The 22,916-nt window shown below is 39.2% G+C and overlaps 1 protein-coding gene across 3 annotated transcripts in view; it reads right to left on the bottom strand.

The window, feature by feature from the left end:
• The window catches only part of VWA8 (von Willebrand factor A domain containing 8), a 366,706-nt gene that overhangs the window by 184,890 nt on the left and 158,900 nt on the right, over positions 1 to 22,916 (bottom strand). For all 3 annotated transcript variants that reach the window (XM_060128726.1, XM_060128728.1, XM_060128727.1), the window contains 2 exons: positions 18,859 to 18,930; positions 2,207 to 2,283 (listed from right to left, as the gene is read on the bottom strand). In XM_060128726.1, the coding sequence (XP_059984709.1) occupies positions 2,207 to 2,283; positions 18,859 to 18,930 (149 nt within the window). The remainder of the gene's footprint in view (positions 1 to 2,206; positions 2,284 to 18,858; positions 18,931 to 22,916) is intronic.

Genomic DNA, 22,916 nt, shown 5'->3' with positions numbered 1-22,916 from the left:
TAAATTATTTGATTTCAAATGTTAAACCAACTTTATATTCCTGGGATAAAACCAGCTTGGTTATGATGTATTATCCTTTTTATATATTGTTGAATTTGATTTAATACTTGTTAAGGATTTTTGTATCTATGCTCATGGTTAATACTGAACTGTAATTTTCTTATATTATGCAGGTTTGCTGGTAAAAAATACTCTGTTTTTGTTCATCCAAGAATGTCTGCATTTCTAAAGAATGTTTTGCCAGATATACTATTGTATACTGACTTTTTTTTCTTCTTTTGGCTCTTTAAAAACAACTATTTCACTGACTTGTGGTATTTATTTCTCATGACAAGTCAGTCATCATTTTTATGATTTTCCTCCTATATGTAATATGTCTTTTTTTCACTGGCAGCTTTAAAGATTTCCTTTTCAATTTTCAACAATTTGATTATAATGTACTTTATTGTGGTTTCCTGCTTATCCTGCTAGAGGTTCATTGAGCTTCCTGGATTGGTGACTTCATGTTTTCATCAAATTTGGAAATTTTTTCACCATTACATCTTTAAATATTACTCTGCCCCGTTCTTTGTCCTTTTTTTTTGAAACTCTAATTGCCCATATGTGAGACTGATTTTTTAAGGTTGCTATTTCTGTACTGAGAATTCCTAATTATTCCCTCATTATGTTCATTCCCCCTTTATATGCCCTTTATATGCTTGAACATATTTAAGGCAACTGTTTTACAGTCCTTGTCTGCTAATTCTATCATCTGTCATTTTAGGGTCTATTTCTATTGACCATTTGGGGTCTATTTTCTGCTTATCTGTATGCCTAGTAATATTCTATTGAATGCTTCATATTGTGAATGCTCTGTCGTTAAATGTTTGGATTTTGTAGTCTTCTTTCATTGCTCGGTAAGTTTGTTCAGCTAAGCAGTTAATTCACGTCAGCTTGATTTTTTCCAAAACATTTTCCCCCAACATACATCCCCTTAACTTTTAAAATCATTTTGTATGAGAAAAACTTACAAAATAGGGTTAAATAGCAAACATCCTTGTTTTTTCAAGTGTTATTTTTAAACTTATTAAGGGTAGGCATAAAGTAGCTTTTACTCTAGGGGTAGATTGATCCTACTTCTAAAGCATAAACTTTACAGGATATCTTATGAATACCAGGAGTAAGTTTAATGAAGTCTCTTAACCATGTGGGAACTCTGGTAATTGTTCAGCTCACCAGTCCCTAGTGGTTGTTCCTTTCCCAGTGTTTGTGAGTCTTGTCCAGTTTTATAGTTCTTTACTGTGGTAGGACTAACCTGGTATTAGTTACTCCATCACAGCCAGAGGTGTAAATGCCAAGAAGGAGTTTTTGACCATCTCTCAGCTTCACTTTGGTCCTCTTCTCTTTCTCCTTTAGTCCACTAACTCTACCTTCTTTTCTCCTACATTTTCCTCTCAAGAACACATCATTATTTAGTGAAAGGATCCAAACCAGAAACCAATTCTTGTAACTCAATCCAGTGTTATTTCCACTACACAATATTTTTGTTAATTTCCTGGGATTAAAACAATAACAATTCAGTCTACTTTTAAGTTGCTTATTACTTGGTATATTCCTTGATTTTTTTTTTCTCTCTCCCCTTTGGTGGATCTGCTGCTTATATTTTATTTTTAAAATATTCAGAACAGGTTCATTGATAAAGCTAAAAACAATCCATGTTGAGAAAATCTATTTGATTAAAAGCTATCCCTGGACCAGCATTCTAACCACACAAAATTAAATAATCTACCTCAAGGAAGGCAAGGGGACTAATAACTTACTGCTTCATAGTTTTGCCTTCCTTATCTCACACCTGAGATTCATATAGCTTATGTTTCTCCTTGTGAGCTATTTTAGCTTCCTGTTAGAGAGTGGGCTTAGTCTCTACATATTTTTCTTCTAATTTAGGAGCCTTTATGTTGATGAAAACTGCTTCCTGAATGTAATGTTCATCACTCTTTGTCCACAAAATATCTATTAATTCATGTTTATAAAGCATTAGTAACTTTAAAAATAAATTTTGCATGGTTTTATTACCTTTTAAGGAGAGGAGAGATAACAGTAGGAGGAACAGAAATTAAACTGGTGTATTAAAAATGGGCCTTTAAGAAAGTATTTTTAAATTGTACTGGGAGCAAAATAAATGACTAAACCAGATCTTAAGAGGTTGTGGGTTTTATCCTCTTACCTGTGCAGCTGGATATATTCTCGAGGTCTGTTGAGCAGGTGAAGGAATCTATCAACAATCTTGTTTTTTCCTACGCCCTGTAATTACACAAAGAAACATTAAAAGTAACTTTTGCCTGGAGGTAAAACAAACCAGAAGAATCTCTTACCAAAACCTACTTACTGTTTTAGCTTATTGTTAATGAAAAACAAACGAGTGAACATATATAGCACATCTTCTATGACATAAAGGTTTTTTCAAAAAAAATTTTACTTCTAAATACAGTAGCTCTAAGTTCTTATTTAAAAGGATATTCAAAATTATTTTTAACCTTCTGTGACTTGTTTTTTCTATTCTATAATTTTACACTGAAGTGCAGACATTAGAGCAGAATATTATCTATTTCAGATGTGAAGAATGGCATTAAAGGAAATCAAATAAGTGTAAAAACAATGATTTTTTTCTAATCAGCTCTTCAGAAGTGTGGTTTTAGTTATATAAAGATAAATACAATACTGTACTTCTGTTTTAATCAAACACTAATTTCTTCTCCTTTTATCCTACTTTTTAGTCCTTTAAAACCTTGGAAACCTAAAATTATAACCAGGGTTTATTAATAAGTCTCAACTGTATCCGCTCTTCCTAGAAATGCCCTCATTTCCTTACCACTTACTGATGGCGAGAGTTGCTGTCCTTTCGTAGTGGACAGACTGTTAAAAATGGAATCCATTCCCATGCTACTGCTCCATTTTAAAGTCTTCACTTAGAGGTGGAATACTCTATTAATGGGATGTAAATCTTTTAACAAGTGGGTTGTGTGGGAAGAGTAGAAGTAGTTAAAAAAGCTGAGTTCTGTAACATATGTTCCAGCAATAAATAACACATTGATTTCTTATAATGTTCACATTCGAATGTACGGTAAAATAGCCATGTGGGCTTTAAATGGCGTGTTGCAATCAACGTAAAATTTTAAGTAAATAAATTCAGCTGAGTAAAATGTGTGTTGGTATATCAGCTCTGTTCAAGAAACCTAGAGAAAAACATATATCATAAATGCATTGTAATGTCAGAAATACAAAGGATTTCTTGAAAGAAACAAGTCATGAAAAACTACTATGGGGAGGTCCTGCTCCCTCCCCACTTGCAAGATTACAGAATCAGCCATGCCTTTTCAAACTCCTCCTGAGCACTGTTTTAGGAGCTTACAAGGCCCACAAATGTAGGACAATGCAATGTGAAATCCCAAGCTGCCACTAAGAAGCTCTTTTGCTATGTCTTCTTTAAGTGCGTTTAAAGAAAAAATTCAACTGAGTAAATTTTAAAGATCTTTTTTTTTAAAGTAAATTTATTTATTTATTTTTGGCTGCGTTGAGTCTTCATTGCTGTGCGCAGGCTTTCTCTAGTTGTGGCGAGCGGGGGTTTCTCTTGCTGCAGAGCACAGGCTCTAGGCATGCAGGCTCAGTAGTTGTGGTTCGTGGGCTCAGTAGTTGTGGTGCGCGGGCTCAGTTGCTCTGCGGCATGTGGGATCTTCCCAGACCAGGGCTCGAACCTGTGTCCCCTACACTGGCAGGCAGATTCTTAACCGCTGCACCACCAGGGGAGCCCCTAAAGAGCATATTGACTTTATTCAGTGATTCATGTATTGGGTAGCATCCCATCTAGCAGATAGAAAGGAGCTCTGAGGAGCTGTACAAAATGAAAGACTTTTATAGGCAGAAGGGAGCAGGACAAGGAAGTTATACTAGCAAAATTGTTATACTTGGTTGGGACAAGGTCACTTTCCTTTAGGGGAAGGCAGGGGGTCTATCAGGCAAATAACCTCACTAGTGCTGACCAGTGATTCTTCATTCACTGGTTTAAGATTCCATTTCTGGGAGAGGCTGAAACGGTTACCTAGTTAAGTCTGGGTTTTGTGACGTAGGATTTAGCATAGGTGACTCCATCTGGGGCCAGTTGTCTTGTTTTTAACAAAGGTTAGGGTCTTCAGAACTCCAACCTCAGACATCTTCTAGTTCCATATACTGTCTCTGGGAATCTCACCCACTCCCTCCCACTCCCTTGACTTCAGTCATCACATATGGCTCACACTTCTTTCCTAAGCTCTAGCTGAGATGAGATTCCCTATTCCTAATTGTCAACTGAACTTCTGCACCAGATGTTCATACTAAACACATTATGCTTCCACCCAGACTTACTCTTCTTTTTTCTTAACCCCAATATAACAGTATTGTCATGTACCCAGCTGCTCAATGAATGAATCTCGGAATGTTTTTGTCTATCTTTTCCCTGATCTCATTCAAACTGTCACTAGAATCTTTGTAGTCTCTATTTGAAAAACTTTTTTCCTTCCTTCCTTCTTTCCTCCTTCCCTCCCTTTCTTTCTTTCATTCACTCTTTCTTCTTTCCTTCCTCCCTCCCTCCCGCTCTCTCTCACTCTTTCTCTCTCCCTTTCTTTCTTTCTTTCCTTCCTTCCTCCCTCCCTCCTTTCTTTCGTTCTTTCCTTCTTTCTTTCTTTCTTTCCTTCCTTCTTTTTCTCTTTCTTTCTTTCTTTCTTTCTTTCTTTCTTTCTCTTCTCTCCTTCCTCCCTTTCTTATCTCCCTTGTCTAATTTATCAACTGTTTTAGCACCTAATATTATAGGTACTGCACTAGCTGAGTAGGATACAACGGTAAATAAAATAGCTACAGCCCCTGAGCCACACTCATAGCTTACAATCTAGTAGGAAACACAGACAATTAAGCAAACATAATAGATATACATGTGATAAGTGTTCTGCTGTGGGACATCCAAAAGGCTTGAAGACTTAACTAAGGGCTCAGGAAGCCCCACTATGCACAGTGATATTTCAGTTGAAATATCAAGGAATTAAAGAGGTAAAGGAAGGAGCAGAAAGAGGAGTGTTCCAGGAAGGGAGAACCGTATGTGTAAAGACTTGTGGGTACTAGTGAGCTGGAGAGCTGGACAGGTCTGAGGGATGTCAAGCAGCAAGAATGAGGAAGGGTGAGAAAGGAGGCTAGAGCAGGAGGCAGGGTCTAGCTCTGGAAGTCTTGGAAGCCACGTAAAAGCGTTTGGACCGCTTCCTGAAAGCACCAAAAGGCCACTGAAGCAGAGGAGTAATAGGATCAGATCTTCATTTTTGGAAAATCACTCTGGTGAAATGATCTGGCAGAGAGCAAGACTGAAAGCAAAGGAAAACCATTTGGAAATTCCTTAGAAAGCTCAGGCAGGAGATGAAGGTGGCTTAAAGTAAGGAGCAGAGAGAAATGAATGTATTTAAGAGAGATTTAAGGGAAAGAACTAACAGGACTTGGTGATAGACTGGATGTGGGGACGAGGAGCTGGACAAATCAACCTTTCTGTCTTGGGCCACAGGGTGGAAGGTGATGCTGCTTACGACACAAGAAATAGGGGAGGGGAAGTGCATTTGCTGGGTGGGAGAGGAAAGTCTAGTTTAAAAAAAGGCAGTTTATGGGCTTCCCTGGTGGCGCAGTGGTTGAGAGTCCGCCTGCCGATGCAGGGGACACGGGTTCGTGCCCCGGTCCGGGAGGATCCCACATGCCATGGAGCGGCTGGGCCCGTGAGCCATGGCCGCTGAGCCTGCGGGTCCGGAGCCTGTGCTCCACAACGGGAGAGGCCACAACAGTGAGAGGCCCGCGTACCGCAAAAAAAAAAAAAAAAAAAAAAAAAGGCAGTTTAACTGTGAACATGTTCACTTTGCAGTGCCTGCTTCCCATGTCTGCTCGTTCCTGTCTAATTCGCTCTCACTACTCCAGGGCAGCCCATCATCATCGTGCTCTGACTCCTAGAAAGGGTCCTCTTTGGTCTCGCCTCCGGACTTACAACCGGCCAGTCCACAATTTGTTTAGTTATTTTTCTGAAACAGAGATCTCATCAGGTCATTTCTGGCTTCATTTGAAAAGCTCTGATTATTCCTTCAAGGAAATGCTAAAAGCATGACCTAGGAAGGAATTTCTGTCAATATCCTGAGCAAAAAGAAACAGTTACAGCAATTTGCTCTTTCCAGTCATCATTTTCACCTAGAACAGAAAATCCTCAGGATTACTTTTAATTGAATAAATACATAAATAGTATCTTATTCTTCCATTATAAAAACTACACATGTTCATTTTTCTTAACTGGAAATTTCGAAAACAAAACACTACCCAATGTGCAGCTGCCAAAGTAAATCTGTTTCATTTTGTTCCTGTGCAAGTTTATCTTTACTAGTCATTATTCTGTATATACAATTTGTATCCTTTAATTTTAAAAAGCACAAAATAAATAGTTTTTACATCATAATTGACTCTTACTGAGGAAAATATTTAGTGAGTGAAAATTTAAAAAGGGAGAAGCAACCTGTAGAATGAGAGATTTTAAAAACTACAAATTGTCGGGCTTCCCTGGTGGTGCAGTGATTGAGAGTCCGCCTGCTGATGCAGGGGACACGGGTTCGTGCCCCGGTCCGGGAAGATCCCACATGCCGCAGAGTGGCTGGGCCCGTGAGCCATGACCACTGCGCCTGTGCATCCGGAGCCTGTGCTCCTCAACGGGAGAGGCCGCGACAGTGAGAGGCCCGCGTACCGCAAAAAAAAAAAACAAAACACAACAAACTACAAATTGTCTCATAAGGATGATGCTTACTGTTATCATTACCGTTCCATCCCATTGTGTTCTTTGTGACAACATACTAGAAAGAAGGACCTTCACAGAGGTAGGAGTCACACGGCCCTTTACAGGGTTAGGAGGAAGAAGGGCTATATTCAGCCCCACAGACACGAGGACAGGAGGTAAACCTGCTACCAGCTTCTGTGAGAGAAAGGATCAGAGACATGACTTCAAGAACTTTGAAAGATTCTGGGACTCTTTCAACGTTCTCAGGCTCATAATTTCAGTTACCCTGTTTCCTCAGAGAGATCATAAGTAAAATCCTGTAAAGAAAAAGAGCTTGCCTTCCTGGACTAGAAGATACAGGACTGGGAAAGTCAATCCATATCTTGTCAAGGGGGGCAAGAAGCAGAGTAGAAGAAAAGGGCTAAAGAGGAACGGAGAGCAGACAAGAGAAAATGGGTCTCGGGGTGGGATCTGGGCTAAGAGTAATTGTCCTGGGACGGAACTGTTGAAGGATCCCTCACAGCGGATGAACTTGCAAGCGTGCCATGGTGGCCCTCTGCCAAGTCTCACCCAACGAGCAGCCAGCCGTCTCCAGAACCTTTGTGCTGCTGCTTCTTTGCGGAGGTTGTTTTTTCTGACTCATTTAGGCTGCCTTTCCCCATCTCTCTGCCATCTTCCACTCACTCCTTAGTGTTCTGATGAAATGTCTCAGCTTCTCTGAAGCTTTGCCTGACTGTCCCAATGCTTTCTCTCTTTCAACTCAGAGCACCAGCATGGTTTCCTCTTCGCGTCCCTAAACAACTGTCTTTCACAGGCCTCACCACACTGTACCTTAGTAATGTGTCAGGTGCCTCGGCAGAAAGACACACTCCTGGAGGCCGGGATCGGCCCTCTTCCGTGTCTCTCTCACCGGCACGCACATGTAACCTGCAGGTAATAACTATTAACATTTGAGGAAAGACGGGACGAAAAGGAAAGGGCAGTCGTATGATGTGCTCTTGCTAAAGGAGGTAGAAACCTCTTTCCAGAACATTCTGCTCCCTTTGTGTCAACAAAGAGGAGAAACTGGCATTTATGGAGCCCGCTGCTATACACATACACACCCTTTCAGTGCTTTACCACTCAAATCCTCAAGCCAGCCATGTCAGTAGGAGGTAATGCTCCTGTTTTAGAGAAAAGCAAACTTAAGTTCTAAGCAATTAAGACCCTGCACACAATGGGATTTTGAAGGCAAATCCACTCTGACTTGAAAGATTGGGCTGTTTTCTGTTTCACTATATGGCAAAACAGAATGTCAGGAGGTAGCCTCCCTGAATTGCTTTACATGAGAGTTTACAGGCTAATGTCGTGGAGTCAAAGATCAGTTACTCCAAGATTATAAAATAGTCTAAAACATGTGTCCAGGAACTCCCTGTATGGTATCCAAAGTTCAGGAGGGAGAAGGTGAGGAAGTCAAGCTGGAACTTTTCTTCTGTAGTAACTTTTGAAACAGACACCAAGTGAGTGTTTGCCACAGCCGGTGTTCAGCTTTCCCTCATGGTCTCTGAAGCCTCTTACGTTTGGGCCTTCTTTCCAGTTCCCCTTAATTCTTCAATAATTTTCATAGCTCAGTTTGTATAATACTTAAAGACTTCTTTCATAGGGTCCTAATTTTCCTTTTAGAAAAGCTACTGTATGGATATCATCAACAAATACCAACTGCAGTCAAAAATAACAACGAGAAAACTAACATTACAACAAAATCAGGAGAAATAAATTGCGGCTGCTTTTCTATAACCATAAAATTTCCATCAAACATTGAAACTTCTAATTCTTTGTCCAAAGTGCCTGAAAATATACTCCCTATACAAGCAGTTGGGAGACTCAGACAATAATCCCTCCTTAATCTGTCTCAGGTGCAGGTTTCTACTACCATCTTTATTCATTTGAATAAAGAGGGCCTAGACAAGCTGATCTCTAAACACTATCTTATTCTAATATTCTTTAATCCAATAACAAAATGAGAGGTCACTGCTTTATGACTCACTGGAAGTTTCTTGTTTTCCAAATTCTCTCAGTGAACATGCATTAGTTATGTAATCAGAAAAAAATTAAAACTAAATAGTACACAATCCCAACATTTCCATAAATGGGTTCCCTGTAACAGATTCAAAAAACGGTACCTGGAAGTCAGACAAAACAACACGCTTTTCAATTGCACTACCAGTTTGCATGGCTTTAAACATACTTATAAAGTTCCCTGGCAAAGTCAAAACCTCCTTTTCAAACAGGAATAATAAAATCCACCTCCCTGCAATTTCCCTTTGAAATAATGTGTTGCTATAAATGGCAAGGATATATTCTTTGCTAGTTTGGTCATTAGGTATGACCAAAGCATCCATAACAAATACTGTGGGGAAAATAAATCAATGTGTCTACAAAAGTAATACACAAATTCAGAACAAAGGCAAGAAAAATATTCACTAAGAAACACTGGACAGATAAACTGAATGTTAGAGAGAATGTGCAGCATGGCAAAGAATTTCCATATTGCAATTCAGGCAACTTCATAGCAAGAGGTTTGAGAAAGGATACAAATAATGAAATATAAAATAAAGATGAGTGTCATTATATTTGATGAAACCAAATATTTCATAGCCTTAGGACTCCTAGGCCGCTGTAGCTACTAGAAACAGGGCACATTTAGTTATCAAATTCCCTGCTGCCACTACTTGCTGGGGACACAGGCGGGAAAATTTCTGGACACACTGTTCAGCCCCTCTACAGATATTAGATAATTATTCTGGCATAGCAACATGGTATATTTCTGATGTGACACATTAGCAATCTGCCAGGGCTCAGTTCAAATGATTAATTAACAAAATTCACACATTCTTTAATTTTGGCAATAAAATATTCACAGCATCTCAATACTAAATAATTCAACAAACATTTACTAAGCCTATACCAGGAGAAAACTAAGTCCATTAATTACAAGCCTCTAATTAATAGATGGTATGAGATACAAAAGATTATATAGAATTATGTAATAACAATGTGTATAGAGTCCTCCTTAGTGAGTATTAAATGTATGTTTACTGATTTTCATAGTGTATAAAAGATTTCAAAATTAAATGCTATGAAAATTCAGGAAACAAAGGCTGGGAAGAAATTCAGAAAGAAATTTCTAGGGCTTCCCTGGTGGGGAAGTGGTTAAGAATCCACCTGCCAATGCAGGGGACACGGGTTCAGGCCCTGGTCCGGAAAGATCCCACATGCCGCATAGCAACTAAGTCCATGCACCAAAACTACTGAGCCTGCGCTCTAGGGCCCACGAGCCACAACTACTGAGCCCTTGTGCCACAACTACTGAAGCCCATGCGCCTAGAGCCCGCGCACTGCAACAAAGAGTAGCCCCTGCTCACCGCAACTAGAGAAAAGCCCTCACGCAGCAACGAAGACCCAACGCAGCCAAAAATAAAATAAATTTGTTAAAAAAAAAAAGAAATTTCTAGCATGGAAGATATGAATATGGTTTAATTTCATAATGTAAATTAATCAAGAACTTAAATTGGCTTAATGAAATTTACTTTAGAAGATACTTCCTCGTTGGAAGTTCATTGATATTGGTATAATTCTGATAAAATGTTTATATTCAACATATGTATATGTATAACTGATTCACTTTGTTATAAAGCAGAAACTAACACACCATTGTAAAGCAATTATACCCCAATAAAGATGTTAAAAAAAAATGTTTATATTCATGAAAGTGGGTCAATACCTCTAAGGATAAAGAGAACAGGAGAATGTATCTTTCAACTTTCAAAGGGACTCAGGAGGTACATCAACTACGTGCAATGATCATGCTTTGTCTGTATGCTGACTGAAACAAACCAACTGTAAAATGACACTTTGGAGATAACTGAGGAAAACAGGGTATCAGGGTATATTAAGGGGTTATTATTAACTTGTTAGGAGTAATAATGGGATTGTGATCATATCAGAGATAAAAACTGAGCTACTGTAAGAAAAATGCATTATGTAAAAGAATGATGTATTAAAAGATAACATATAGATAGTATGTTCAATACAGATAAAACAAGATGAACAAAATGCTGATAATTGTTGAAACTAAGTTATGGGTACAAAGGAGTTCATTATATACCCTACTTTTTATACAACATTTTAAAAAATTTCATAATAGAAAATTTTAAAATGCCCTGTACTCTGTATGTAAAGCATAGTTCCTGGCCTATTATAAGCACTCAACATAAGTGAGCTATTATACACTATTATTGTTGTTGTTGTATTACTAATATGAGAGTTAGTGTGGTATGGTGAAAAAAATGCATGAGCTTTGGAGATCTGAGTCCTAACTCAATCATTAACTAGCTATGTGATCTTGAGCAAATATTTTAACCTCGAGTTTCAGTCTGCTTATTTGTAAAGTATGGAAAATAAAAATATTTATCCCAAAGCATTGCTGTAGAACTAAATGAAATGATTTTTAAAAGTATATTGGAAATTGTAAAACATAACAATTATTACTATTTTTAATCCTTGCTCATAAGAAATTTGTAATTCAATTATAGATGAAATTAAAAAATCACAACAACCTTAAGAGAAAGATGAATTAGATAGTGATAAAATACTATAAACGTTCAGAGGAAAACAAGATTATTTCTATTTGGGGGTGTCTAAGACAGGCTTCATAGAGGAAAAAAATCCGAGCTCTTGAAAACTGTAGGATTTTCATAGGCAAAGATGAGGGGAAGAAGCACCATACGAAACAAACAATATGAAAAATGGCTGGGAGAACAAAAGGGCATAGTATACTCAGGGAGGCTAAGAAACTCTGATCTGGAAGAACTAGAACTATACAAGAAGTTTGGAACCAGGTCATAGGTTGTTTTGAGTGTTTCCCTATGAAAGAGATTTTATCTGATAGGCAAGGGGGAGCCACTTTCAACTCTTAGCAGGAAAATATTCATAAAATTAAGAGTTGCTTTCTAAGATTTATCTCACTGCTGATAGAGCAGAAAGTGCCATGGAACTGGAAAGAGTACCTAAAGCATCAGTACTCTAGAAACATAAAGCACATGAAAGTCAGACAGAGAAGGCCTCCCCTATGAAAATCAGCCAGAGCTGACTCTTTATTTTTTAAGGAAGACAAAATATATTAGAATTTTGGTAAAGGTAAAAAATATAGACTGTGGAATACAAGGACAGCTTAAGTATAAATATTTCACCAGAGTGCTATTATCTGGTAAAATGATACAAAGGACTAGCTTAAAATGGAAAAAAACCCAAAAAGGTTGACAAATCTGGCAAATTATTGGACTATATTCATGTAGAAGTAACTGTGAATTATTAGTTTTGCCTCATTAAATATAAATTAAATTTTGATGACTTGCTTTGCAATTTGTCTAACATCAGAAATCAGGAAACATTATATGCAGATGATTAAATTTTCATTTCTTAAAACAAATACTATATATTTTAAAAATAATTCTTACGTAAGGGGGGGTACCTGAGCATTTTAGAACGCCACATTACTAAAATATTTCTTCCTTCAACCTCTCAAAACTTAAATATTCTTATTCAGAAACAGAAGTTTATTCTTAAGGGTTTTTTTTTTTTTTTTTGCGGTACGAGGGCCTCCCACTGCTGTGGCCTCTCCCGTTGCGGAGCACAGGCTCCGCACGCGCAGGCTCAGCGGCCATGGCTCACGGGCCCAGCCGCTCCGCGGCATGCGGGATCTTCCCGGACCGGGGCACGAACCCGTGTCCCCTGCATCGGCAGGCGGACTCTCAACCACTGCGCCACCAGGGAAGCCCTCTTAAGAAGTTTTTAAACAACAAAAACATTATGCACCTATAAGCTCAATCTATAACCCAAAATATTCACAACAAATACTTTGTATATCAAATAGAATATAGCTCTGCAAATCAAAAGAAAATAAGATATGAGGAGGAAGAAAGCTTATTCTTGAGTAGAGTTGTGACAAAAAAAAGCATTACTGGCTTGAAAGTAAATAGCCATTTCTCTTTTTTCCCTGTCAGTAAAGCTGAAATAAATAGAAAGTCATGCTACGATTCTTTTAAAAAGCCAGCATGAAACTCCTAATTGTATGAAAGGTACATGTGATGTTATAATTACAGTAAGTAGAATATAACGCATGTAGCAGCATACTAAAGTGGTTCTAGGACATGAAGCATTGTATACTTAGGGAGCATCAAACGTGTAATTTCAGGGCACCCTATCCCTTTTGGCTGACAGGCAGCAATTCTGCTTCATTTACTGGAGGGTCGATGTGCTGTGCCATAACATCCCACAAAGAAAATCGGAAAGATTAGACGAAATAATTTTATTTCACCAAAAGAAGATGTGGCCTACTTTATTTTGCTATGGTAAGTGATTTCATAGACTTGTTTTTAGCTTCCCAACTGTTATGAAACCTTGTCTAACGTCAAAGATTCTTAGAAAAGACAGTATGACATGGAAAGAAAAGATGGGATTTGGCTCAATAAAGATAATAAACCTTGAGATACCTCAAAATCAACACTTACTCCCTTTTATTTCCTCATTGTAAAAGTTACTACTGGTAACAGCAATCTTTCAAAACATCTCTAAATTGACAACTTTGCCTATTGAAAAGTTTCTTTCATGAACTTCAGCCAGTTCTTAGTTTGCAAACAGAAGGATGGGTAAACTGTATCAATCTATAGACAGTTTGTATTAACAGCATTCATTACACTTTATTGTATAATTATAACAACCCACTACTGGCTTCTCTGCCAATATTTAATCCCCAAAGCTTCAATTCTAACTGACTTGTTTTTTTGTTTTGGGGTTTTTTTTTTGAGTAGTCATCATATAATGTTTTAGAAAGAGAAAAGGAGCCTGATCAATTGCTACAAATGGTTTACTTAGTTTCAAACTAAATCATGTAATTGAAATAGGTGTTTTCCAGATGGTTGTCACTTTTCATTTGAGGGAAAACACCAGTGACACTACCCGGGGACAGCTGAGCATCAGTAGACCTTAACTTACCAGCTGTAGCTTCACTTCCTGGTCTTTTTCTTTTTTCATTGTTTTGGTTCACAAGACGGATAAAGGGTGAAGATGAGAAGGTGTGTAAGATATTAAGGTACTGAAATACCACTGATAAATAAAGTAGGGTGTTTTCAAAGGTATCGACAGAGGACCTGAGTTACTATGACTGCAAAAGTACACACTCCTGAAAAAGATATCTCCTAGATGATCAGGACTCAGAGGAAAGCACGGGGAAAGAGAACATATAACTGCATACCAGTCCTTAGAAAAACACATCCCTGTGGGGCACTTGCTCTGCATTTGCTAGCAAATACTACAGGTGGCTCCTTCCCCCTCATACAACCAAATGGAAGAAATCAAGGGTCTAACCGTAATGACCCGTATGCTAAGTGAAATAAGCCAGATAGAGAAAGACGAATACTGCATGGTATCATTTATATGTGGAATCTTAAAAAGAAAAAAAAAGGTTGAACTCATAGAGACAAAGTAGAAAAGTGATTGCCAGGATCTGAGCAGTGGAGGAAATAGGGAGAGGTTAGTAAAAGGGTACAAACTTTCACTTATAAGGTGAATGAGGTCTGAGGATATATTAGTTTTATATATATATATATATATAAGTTATATAATATGTAATATATATATTAGTAATATATATCATAATATATATTATATATTAGTATAACATGGTGCCTACAGTTGATAACACTGTATTGTATAACTGAAATTTGCTAAGACAGTAAAACTTAAATGTTCTCACACAAAAAAGGTAAATATGTGAGGTGATGGATATATTAATTAACTTGATGGGGGGAATCCTTTCAGAGTGTACGGTTATATCAAATCATCACGTTGTACACTTTAAATACATTTTTTTGGTCAATTCTACCTCAATAAAGCTGGGAAAAAATATAAGTCTAACCATAGAATCTTGTTCATATCTTAACACAGGTGTTCGTTTTTGAAAACAAGTTTGAAAGGAACTGAAGTTGGCTAAAGCACTCAGAGTTTCTATTTAGATTTTAACCAGCCACCTTAAATCCAATTTTCACTCGCTGACTTGGTAAATGTAAGTATGTGCAAAGTTATATCTCATTTAATTAGCTAAATACTAATTAGCACTTAATTATTATTAGAAAAATTAAATAATTAGTGTTTCATTATTCTGTCCTAGTGATAATGCTGCCAGTCTCTGATCAGATCCCATCAGTAATATAATCATACCCAGCTGTCTGGGCCACTTAAGTATTTTCTCTTACTCCCTAGATTCTGTCTTATTCACTGTTTCCGTCACCAAACAGTTGCAAATTTACTGAATAAGAAATTGAGTCAATTTGTCTTAGAATCTCCTGAAAATAAACCAAGTAAGCCTAAATTTTAAATTCATATTACTTCTAAATCATTTTGGCTACTCATTAGAAATTTATTCTAGGCAGTCCTCTAAAATATATTTGTTGAATGTCTAGTGTATGCAAGGCATCAGGGAGGTTGCAAAAATAACTAAGACTTATCAAGGGGCTCTCTCTTTTCAGTAGAGAGGTGGCAGGTGGACGCATAAGTTTGACAGAAGTCAAAAGAAATCTAGAAATGATGTGCTGTAGGAGTTCAGAGAATGAGGCCAAACCTTCAGGCTGCAGTGTTCAGGAAGACTTTATTAAAGAAGCATATTATGGAATATTACAGCCAGGGGGACCTTAGAAAACACCCATTCCAATCCTACCATTTTAGAGATAAGAAACAGAAAGAAAAGAAAAAAGACAAAGCCCTTTAAGGAGGAATAGCAATCTATCCAATATCACATACAGAGTTGAAAAATCTGCACAGGAAGATAGATCTCTGGGTTCCCAGCTTTCTGCTTTTCCACGACACCATACTGCCCTCTGAGATTGGAAGGATTTCAATAGGCAAAGATGGGAGAAAGAAGAGAGCACGCTGGTGACAATCAAAGGCTAAAATATAACACTGATAAGAAGGTATCTGGAAAACAGAGTGTTTATCTGAGGACATGAATTCCAGGGGAGAAATGAGACACAAGGCTGCAAGCGGAGTGGGATGAGACAATGGAAGACATCAAATGATAGCCTAAAAGACTTAGACTTTTTCACTAGCTAATTTCATGGACACAGGTAGCAGAAATTACTTATAAAATCTAAGACCATCAGTGTCTTAGAGGTTTATAATGAAAGGATAAAAAAGCTTTCTGCCATGAAAAACGCCAGCTAAGTGTAGCAAATTTATAATGAATACAATCTCCATTTTTCAATTTTTCTGTTTCTCCAAAGTGGAGGGTGTCAGACTAGGGGTAAAAGAAGGCAAGACACTGATCTGCTGACGACAGGCAGGGTTTGTGACGGCATTGACTGACAGACGACGTTTGTGTGAAGCCCCTGCCTCCTGCCTTGCACCTCCTGAGCATCTTTTGCAGGCTCTACCCAGAGGTTCCTTAAGCAACTCTACACAAGCCTGAAAACCAGTGGGATCTCCCACCCTCACCGGATGCTGGGGTTCCCCCATGTATGTGTAGAGAGGGAGCTGCTCTTCGCTCTACCCAATGCCTAGCCCTTTGTCCTAGTGTCTTGTTCTCTTCTTTGGGACTCGAAATAGACTAGAGGTAGCATACTGGATTTCACATCGACATTTGTATAGCACTCTAGAGTACTTTCAAAGCACTTTCATAGCCTCTTTTTAATTTATCATAAAGAAGCAGCAATCCTCTGCTCCACCTCAGCCCTCATCCTGTATAGCTCTCCCCAGCTCCCAGGGGTTAGAATGTTCTCCCTGTCTCTCTGGTTACTGGCTAGGCTCTAACTTTAACCTTTCAACCTAGACAACTCTTGTGAAACCCTGACTCTATTATCTAACTCAAATGTAAACCCTGCCTTTACCAGGAAACTCCTTCTGTATCCCACCCACTAAACCCCAAGGACATCAGTATCATCTAGGATATTTCAAAGCTGCTTGAACATCATAACTTGACCCCTAGGAGCCTTCCTTTTGAAAGCCTGCTCCTCAGCAAAAATTATTCCTCAAGCCCCAGCTCTGTGTATTCTTGGTCCTTTCTTTGCCTACTCTCTTGGTCTACTCTCTGGTCTGCAGCTGTTGAGATGCCAGCAGACTGTGTCTCAGGCAATTCAAATAACAACAGAAGACCTGAAAAAGACACACTGAGTATACCAGGGTTTAACGACTTATAAAAAGTTTGTGAGGTACTCTGGGCTATGAAGCCATCATTTTGCAAAGTGAGATGAGAGTCATCAGTTTTCAGAGTCAGATGAGAACTTGACCTCCTGGGCTTCAATATCAAGTACTGAATACTGGACTGTTAACTGATCTTCAGCCTCCCACTCTGGTACATAGACTCACCAGGACTTTTTAAATAGTGAAAAACAACCATGGATCAGCAATAAGCAACCTTAAAACAATTGTTAAAAAAAAAAAAAAGACCATGAATACTTTATTGCTCACACTTTAATTCTTGTTCAGAAAAAAATAAAACAGTATTAAAGTCCTTTTTAACAACAGTGACCCACAGATTTAATTCTAACTGAGCACCTATCATGAGACAGGGACTGTGTGAAGTGCTTTCCATGCGTTATTTCATGTGACCCATACATTAGCCCGACAGCGTGCACGTGATTTGCACTCCTAGGTTAGATATCAGGAGACTGAGTCTTAGTAAGATTAGCAATTTGCCCAAAGTCACAGCCATCTATGAAAGAGTTGCAATTGGACCTCTAGCCAGCTAACATCCAAGCCTGTGAACTCAACCAGTAAACCACTCAACTGGCCCTTTTTTATTTTTTTTTTTAAAAATTTGTTTTGTAAGTTTGAGGGACTAAATAAAGAATATGTATTGTTTTAATAAGTTAAAAAACAAAAAGACCAAACTTCTTCTGAAAGCTTGTTATCCTTAATTTCAAACTAATTTAAAAAACCAAAGGTGCTGTTCATTATGAGTCTGTTAATTTCATTGAGGAAAATTATCAGAAGCCTCTAGATATAAAATGTCCATCCACTCCATCCATAAACACATTCAATATCTACTATGTAGCAGCAAGCACTGTGCCAGGAACTGAGGACACAGAGATGAGCAAGAGAACCATGGTCCCTGCCCTTGACGGGCATATAGACAAGTTGGGAAGATAGTCATTCTACATGTAAATACAGTAACACATGATGAGTGTGATGATGGAGAGATGGAAGGAAGTTATGTAGAAGCAGGAAAACCTAAAAGCTATGGACAAGGGAACATGTCCCGGAGTTAGAGAAAAGGGGTGTGGGAGGGGAACGGGGAGTGCTCCAGGCAGAGAGAAGAGCATGCGCCAAGGACCAGAGGGGAGATAAGAACTGAAAGAGGGGGCTTTCCTGGTGGTGCAGTGGTTGAGAGTCCGCCTGCCGATGCAGGGGACGCGGGTTCATGCCCCGGTCCAGGAAGATCCCACATGCCGCGGAGCGGCTGGGCCCGAGAGCCATGGCCGCTGAGCCTGCGCGTCCGGAGCCTGTGCTCCGCAACGGGAGAGGCCACAACAGTGAGAGGCCGCATACCGCAAAAAAAAAAAAAAAAAAAAAAGAACTGAAAGAAGTTCAGAGTGGCTCAAGCTAACACCAAATGCAAGAAAGGAGGGAGCCAAGTCTACACCTAAGGGCGATGGGGAGCAAATTTAAGCAAAAAAAAAAAGAGACTTAGATTTTATTTTCACAAGTATCAATCTGGCTGCAGAGTGGAGAGTAGATCACAGTGGCAGTAAGGTTGGGGTGAAGCTATATTAGGAAACCACGGCTATAATCCAGGCGATAGGCGATGACGAGCTGGGCTAGGGTGACAGACGTGGGAAAGAAAAGCAGATACGTATAAGGTAATTCTAAGGTTTAGAAGGTAGAAGACCCTTGTTGTTTAATTCAACTAGTCATTTAACTGGGAAAAAAATAATTTCTAAAAACGTACTCCAACAAGGAAAAGAAACGTACTGCTTTTAAACTGCTACTATCATTTATTCATTAGTACCTGAGTTCCAGCCATAACTCACCTGGTTCCCAACCAATAATAGGTGTTCTCCAAGAAGAAAGTCTTTGAGCATATCTTCCATCACTATCATGTGCTAGAGGAAAAACAACTAGAGGTTAATTGTGTTTTGCAAAATGAAGGTGAAATAAGAAAGTTAACTATAAAGATATCTTCATGGAAAGTAAAACATCTATTATAATAGACAATACTCAATTTGATTATGTAAAAAAATTAAAAGTAATGCTGTGGTTATAAATAAGTTATATAACCAACTTGGTCACTGATATTGAAAACCTGAAATGGTCCCCCTTAGCAAGACTCAACCACTGACCAATACGTATTTCAAAGAGTTTTTATGATTCAACTCAAATATCTTTCAGCTATTGTACTATGCAGTGTTGGCTTATAATTTAATATAATATTTAAATTAACACTAATGCAAATATACAAAGGCTTTCTAAAATAACTGGAGATTTCCATGGAACATTTTACATTGACTTCTTCTTAACCATTACCTTCAAAGTATATATAGCTTTAGAATTAAAAGTATATTATTCACTTTCATATTTTTAAATTCAAATCATGACACAATACAGTCAAAGAACAAGATTAAAGCTGTTCACAATAGGCACAGAGGAAATTACGTTGCTCTTTTGTATCTTGAAAAATAGGACAGTCATAAGTAGGTCACAAAGGCTCATCCGGGAGTTGAAGGGAGAACTATATCCCAGAACAGTTAATGTCCCTATTACTTTCTCTTGGTTTTCTGTATCAAAACAATAATGGTCTCATAAGTACTTACTGTAGTTCTCTATTTGTAAAAAAGGCAAATTGACCTTTTCTATCTCACATATGCTGCAGATATTTTTCTAGTTTGCCACTCACTTTTCTTTTTTTAACTTGGTTTATGAATTTTTTGACATCTAGAATATTTTCCTTTTTCTTGCCACATTAAGCAATGCTTCCCTTCAGAGTTTCTTTTTTAGAAAAATTGAGAAAGTTTTTTCCCTCCTTCAAGAACAGATGAGTATTCCTTAACGTTTATCTTGGTAATTTTAATTTTTTAAAACTGCTTGCAGATAAACCATGGAACTGGAGTTTTAACAAGGTCTGAAGTAGGGTGAGCAATTTTGTTCATTCTGGAATACTTTTTAGAATAAAAAGAGGTGTTATTAATATGCTGGAATAACAAATGTAAACAGGGACTATCTTAAGCAAATGAGGGAGGGTACATGGTTATCCCAGGTAAAGGGGAGCCCTGGAACATTCTTTTTTTCAAATATAAATTTATTTACTTATTTATTTGTTTATTTATTTTTGGCTGCGTTCGGTCTTCGTCTCTGCGTGCGGGCTTTCTTTCTCTAGTTGCAGTGAGCGGGGGCCTACTCTTCGTTGCCGTGCACGGGCTTCTCATTGCAGTGGCTTCTCTTGCCATGAAGCATGGGCTCCAGGTGCACAGGCCTCAGCAGCTGTGACACACAGGCTTAGTTGCTCCACGACACGTGGGATCTTCCCGGACCAGGGATCGAACCCATGTCCCCTGCATTGGCAGGCAGATTCTTAACCATTGCACCACGAGGGGAGTCCCTAGAACATTCTTTTAATCTGGGTTCTAGTGATAATGTGGTCTGTAGACCTCGTCCTTCTAAGTAAGATGAAAAATCAGTGCCAATTTCCAGACAACATTAAGTTCTTCTAGAAATACCTGGGCTAATATGCATGAAGAACAGATAGGAAAGTTGGAATAAGCACCTAGAGAGCAGGTAAAAAAGCAATGTAAACACTGAAAAATAATCTAAACTATACTTGTTGTCTTCTTAACTTTTTCTCATGTCCTTCTACTTCATGCCCTCATTGCACCTAAGTTATTCAAGTCAACAAACATTAGCTAAGGCTAAGGTCACGGCCTATATAATTCTTTCCTTAACCTCTTGTCCCACTTGGTACCATAGACAATTTCTTAAAAGTCTTCTCTCCAGGCTTCCCTGGTGGCGCAGTGGTTGAGAGTTCGCCTGCCGATGCAGGGGACGCGGGTTCGTGCCCCGGTCCGGGAAGATCCCACGTGCCGCCGAGTGGCTAGGCCCGTGAGCCACGGCCACTAAGCCTGCGCATCCGGAGCCTGTGCTCCGCAATGGGAGAGGCCACAACAGTGAGAAGCCCGCATACCGCAAAAAAAAAAAAAAAAAAAAAAAAGTCTTCTCTCCCAGTTGTCTCTCTCTCCTGATTCCCTCTTACCTCTCTAACACTTTCTCTCTATGGTCTTTTGTATCTTCTTTAGGTAGCAGTTCCTTAAATACTGATTTTCTTCCTTCTTTTGTTCTCTTTCACTACCTTGTTACATGCTTTCCTGGGGGGTCACAGTATAGGGCAGAGCAGTTTCTGCCTACTTGTACGTAGGCACCCACCGGGCGAGGGAGGGCTATGTTCAGAGTTGGGGACCCACACATCAGCACTCAACGAGTTACTTCTGACCCTGCTCTCCCTAAATCCTCTCATCCACTCCATGGCTTCAACCACCAACTTTACACTGATCTTCAACAACAAGACTTTTCTTCTTGACTCCAGCCCCGTATTTCTGAGCAACTATCGAACTATGCTAGCTATTTCCCAGTCTCCTCGAACTCATCACATCCAAAACTTGACTCATTCCTTTCTCCTCAGCTTCATTCTTTATCCTGTACTTCTTTTTTTTTTTTTTGTGGTACGTGGGCCTCTCACTGTTGTGGCCTCTCCTGTTGCGGAGCACAGGCTCCGGACACACAGGCTCAGCGGCCATGGCTCACGGGCCCAGCCGCTCCGTGGCATGTGGGATCTTCCCGGACCGGGGCACGAACCCGTGTCCCCTGCATCGGCAGGCAGACTCTCAACCACTGCGCCACCAGGGAAGCCCTATCCTGTACTTCTTATCCCAATTAATAGCATCATCTTCTACAACCCGACCCTATCATCATCATCTTCTTGTCCATCTCAGTTGGCCCTTATCGAAAGTCAATTAAACACCAAGTCTAAGCTATTCAGCCACCTAAAAGTCCACTGTATCTATCCATTTCTATTCCATCCCCACAGCTTTCATCTAGGTTTTTATCATGTCTGGCCTAGATTTTTATCAGCCAATGTGGCATCTCTGACTTCAGTCTCTCCTTGAGTCAATGTGCTCTCCACAGTACTGACAGTCACTTCTCTGTTCACAATCATGTCACTTTTTTTTCCCCTCCAATTCCTTAAATGACTCCTAATACCTTCGGAACAAGGGTCACTCCTTATTTTTTTGATGTAGTCTCAGTCTCATCCCCCATCACTCTCCTACTGTGTGTTCCAATCACGGGCGCAATGTAGAATCTTTTTCTCTTCACTCTTCTGCTTACTTTTCCAGCAGACTATGTGCTCCGTGAGGAAGCCTTTTTGACTTTCATCCAACACAAAGTTCCATCGACTCTACCTACCTCCTACATAGCCCTGCAATGTGTCCCCTCCACTCTGTCCCCACTATCACTGCCTTCGTTCAGATCCTTCATAAGGTTCACCTGGACTATCGAAACAGCCTCCTAACTAGTCCCTCTCTCTGCCTTTGTTCCAACTCATAGACAACATTAAAGAATGAATGCAAAGTTAACAAAAGTAGAAATGTGCTTCCAAGTTTTCAACGGCTTCCTCACTTCTAAATAGCTTCCAAATTCCTCAATTAGCAAGGTCCAGATAATCTGACCTTTTAACTCATCAGCCTCATCTCTTGTCACTCTTCCATTTGAATCTCAGCTCTGGCCATGACAATTAATTAGATGTAGCTCCCTGAATAATCTACACTCTCACATAGCCACGTCTCTGCCAATGCTAGTGTCTCTGCCCGAGACTCTCTCTCCATGTTGCCTAGTGAACTCATTTTCCAGGATCATCGCAATCTGGGACCATCACCTCATCAATGCTACCACGGTAACCTGTGCTACTTCCATCACGCTCTATAGTAACAGAATCTGGCAACTTGAGCCCTGGAACTGTGTGTGTGTGTGTGTGTGTGTGTGTGTGTGTGTGTGTGTGTGTGTGTGTGTGTGTGTGTGTGTGTGTGTGTGTGTGTGTGTGTGT

Source organism: Lagenorhynchus albirostris, chromosome 18, assembly GCF_949774975.1.
Source record: "Lagenorhynchus albirostris chromosome 18, mLagAlb1.1, whole genome shotgun sequence".
Classification (NCBI taxonomy): Eukaryota; Metazoa; Chordata; class Mammalia; order Artiodactyla; family Delphinidae; genus Lagenorhynchus; species Lagenorhynchus albirostris.
The sequence above is the reverse complement of the archived record's forward strand: the minus strand, read 5'-3'. Positions and strand labels throughout refer to the sequence as shown.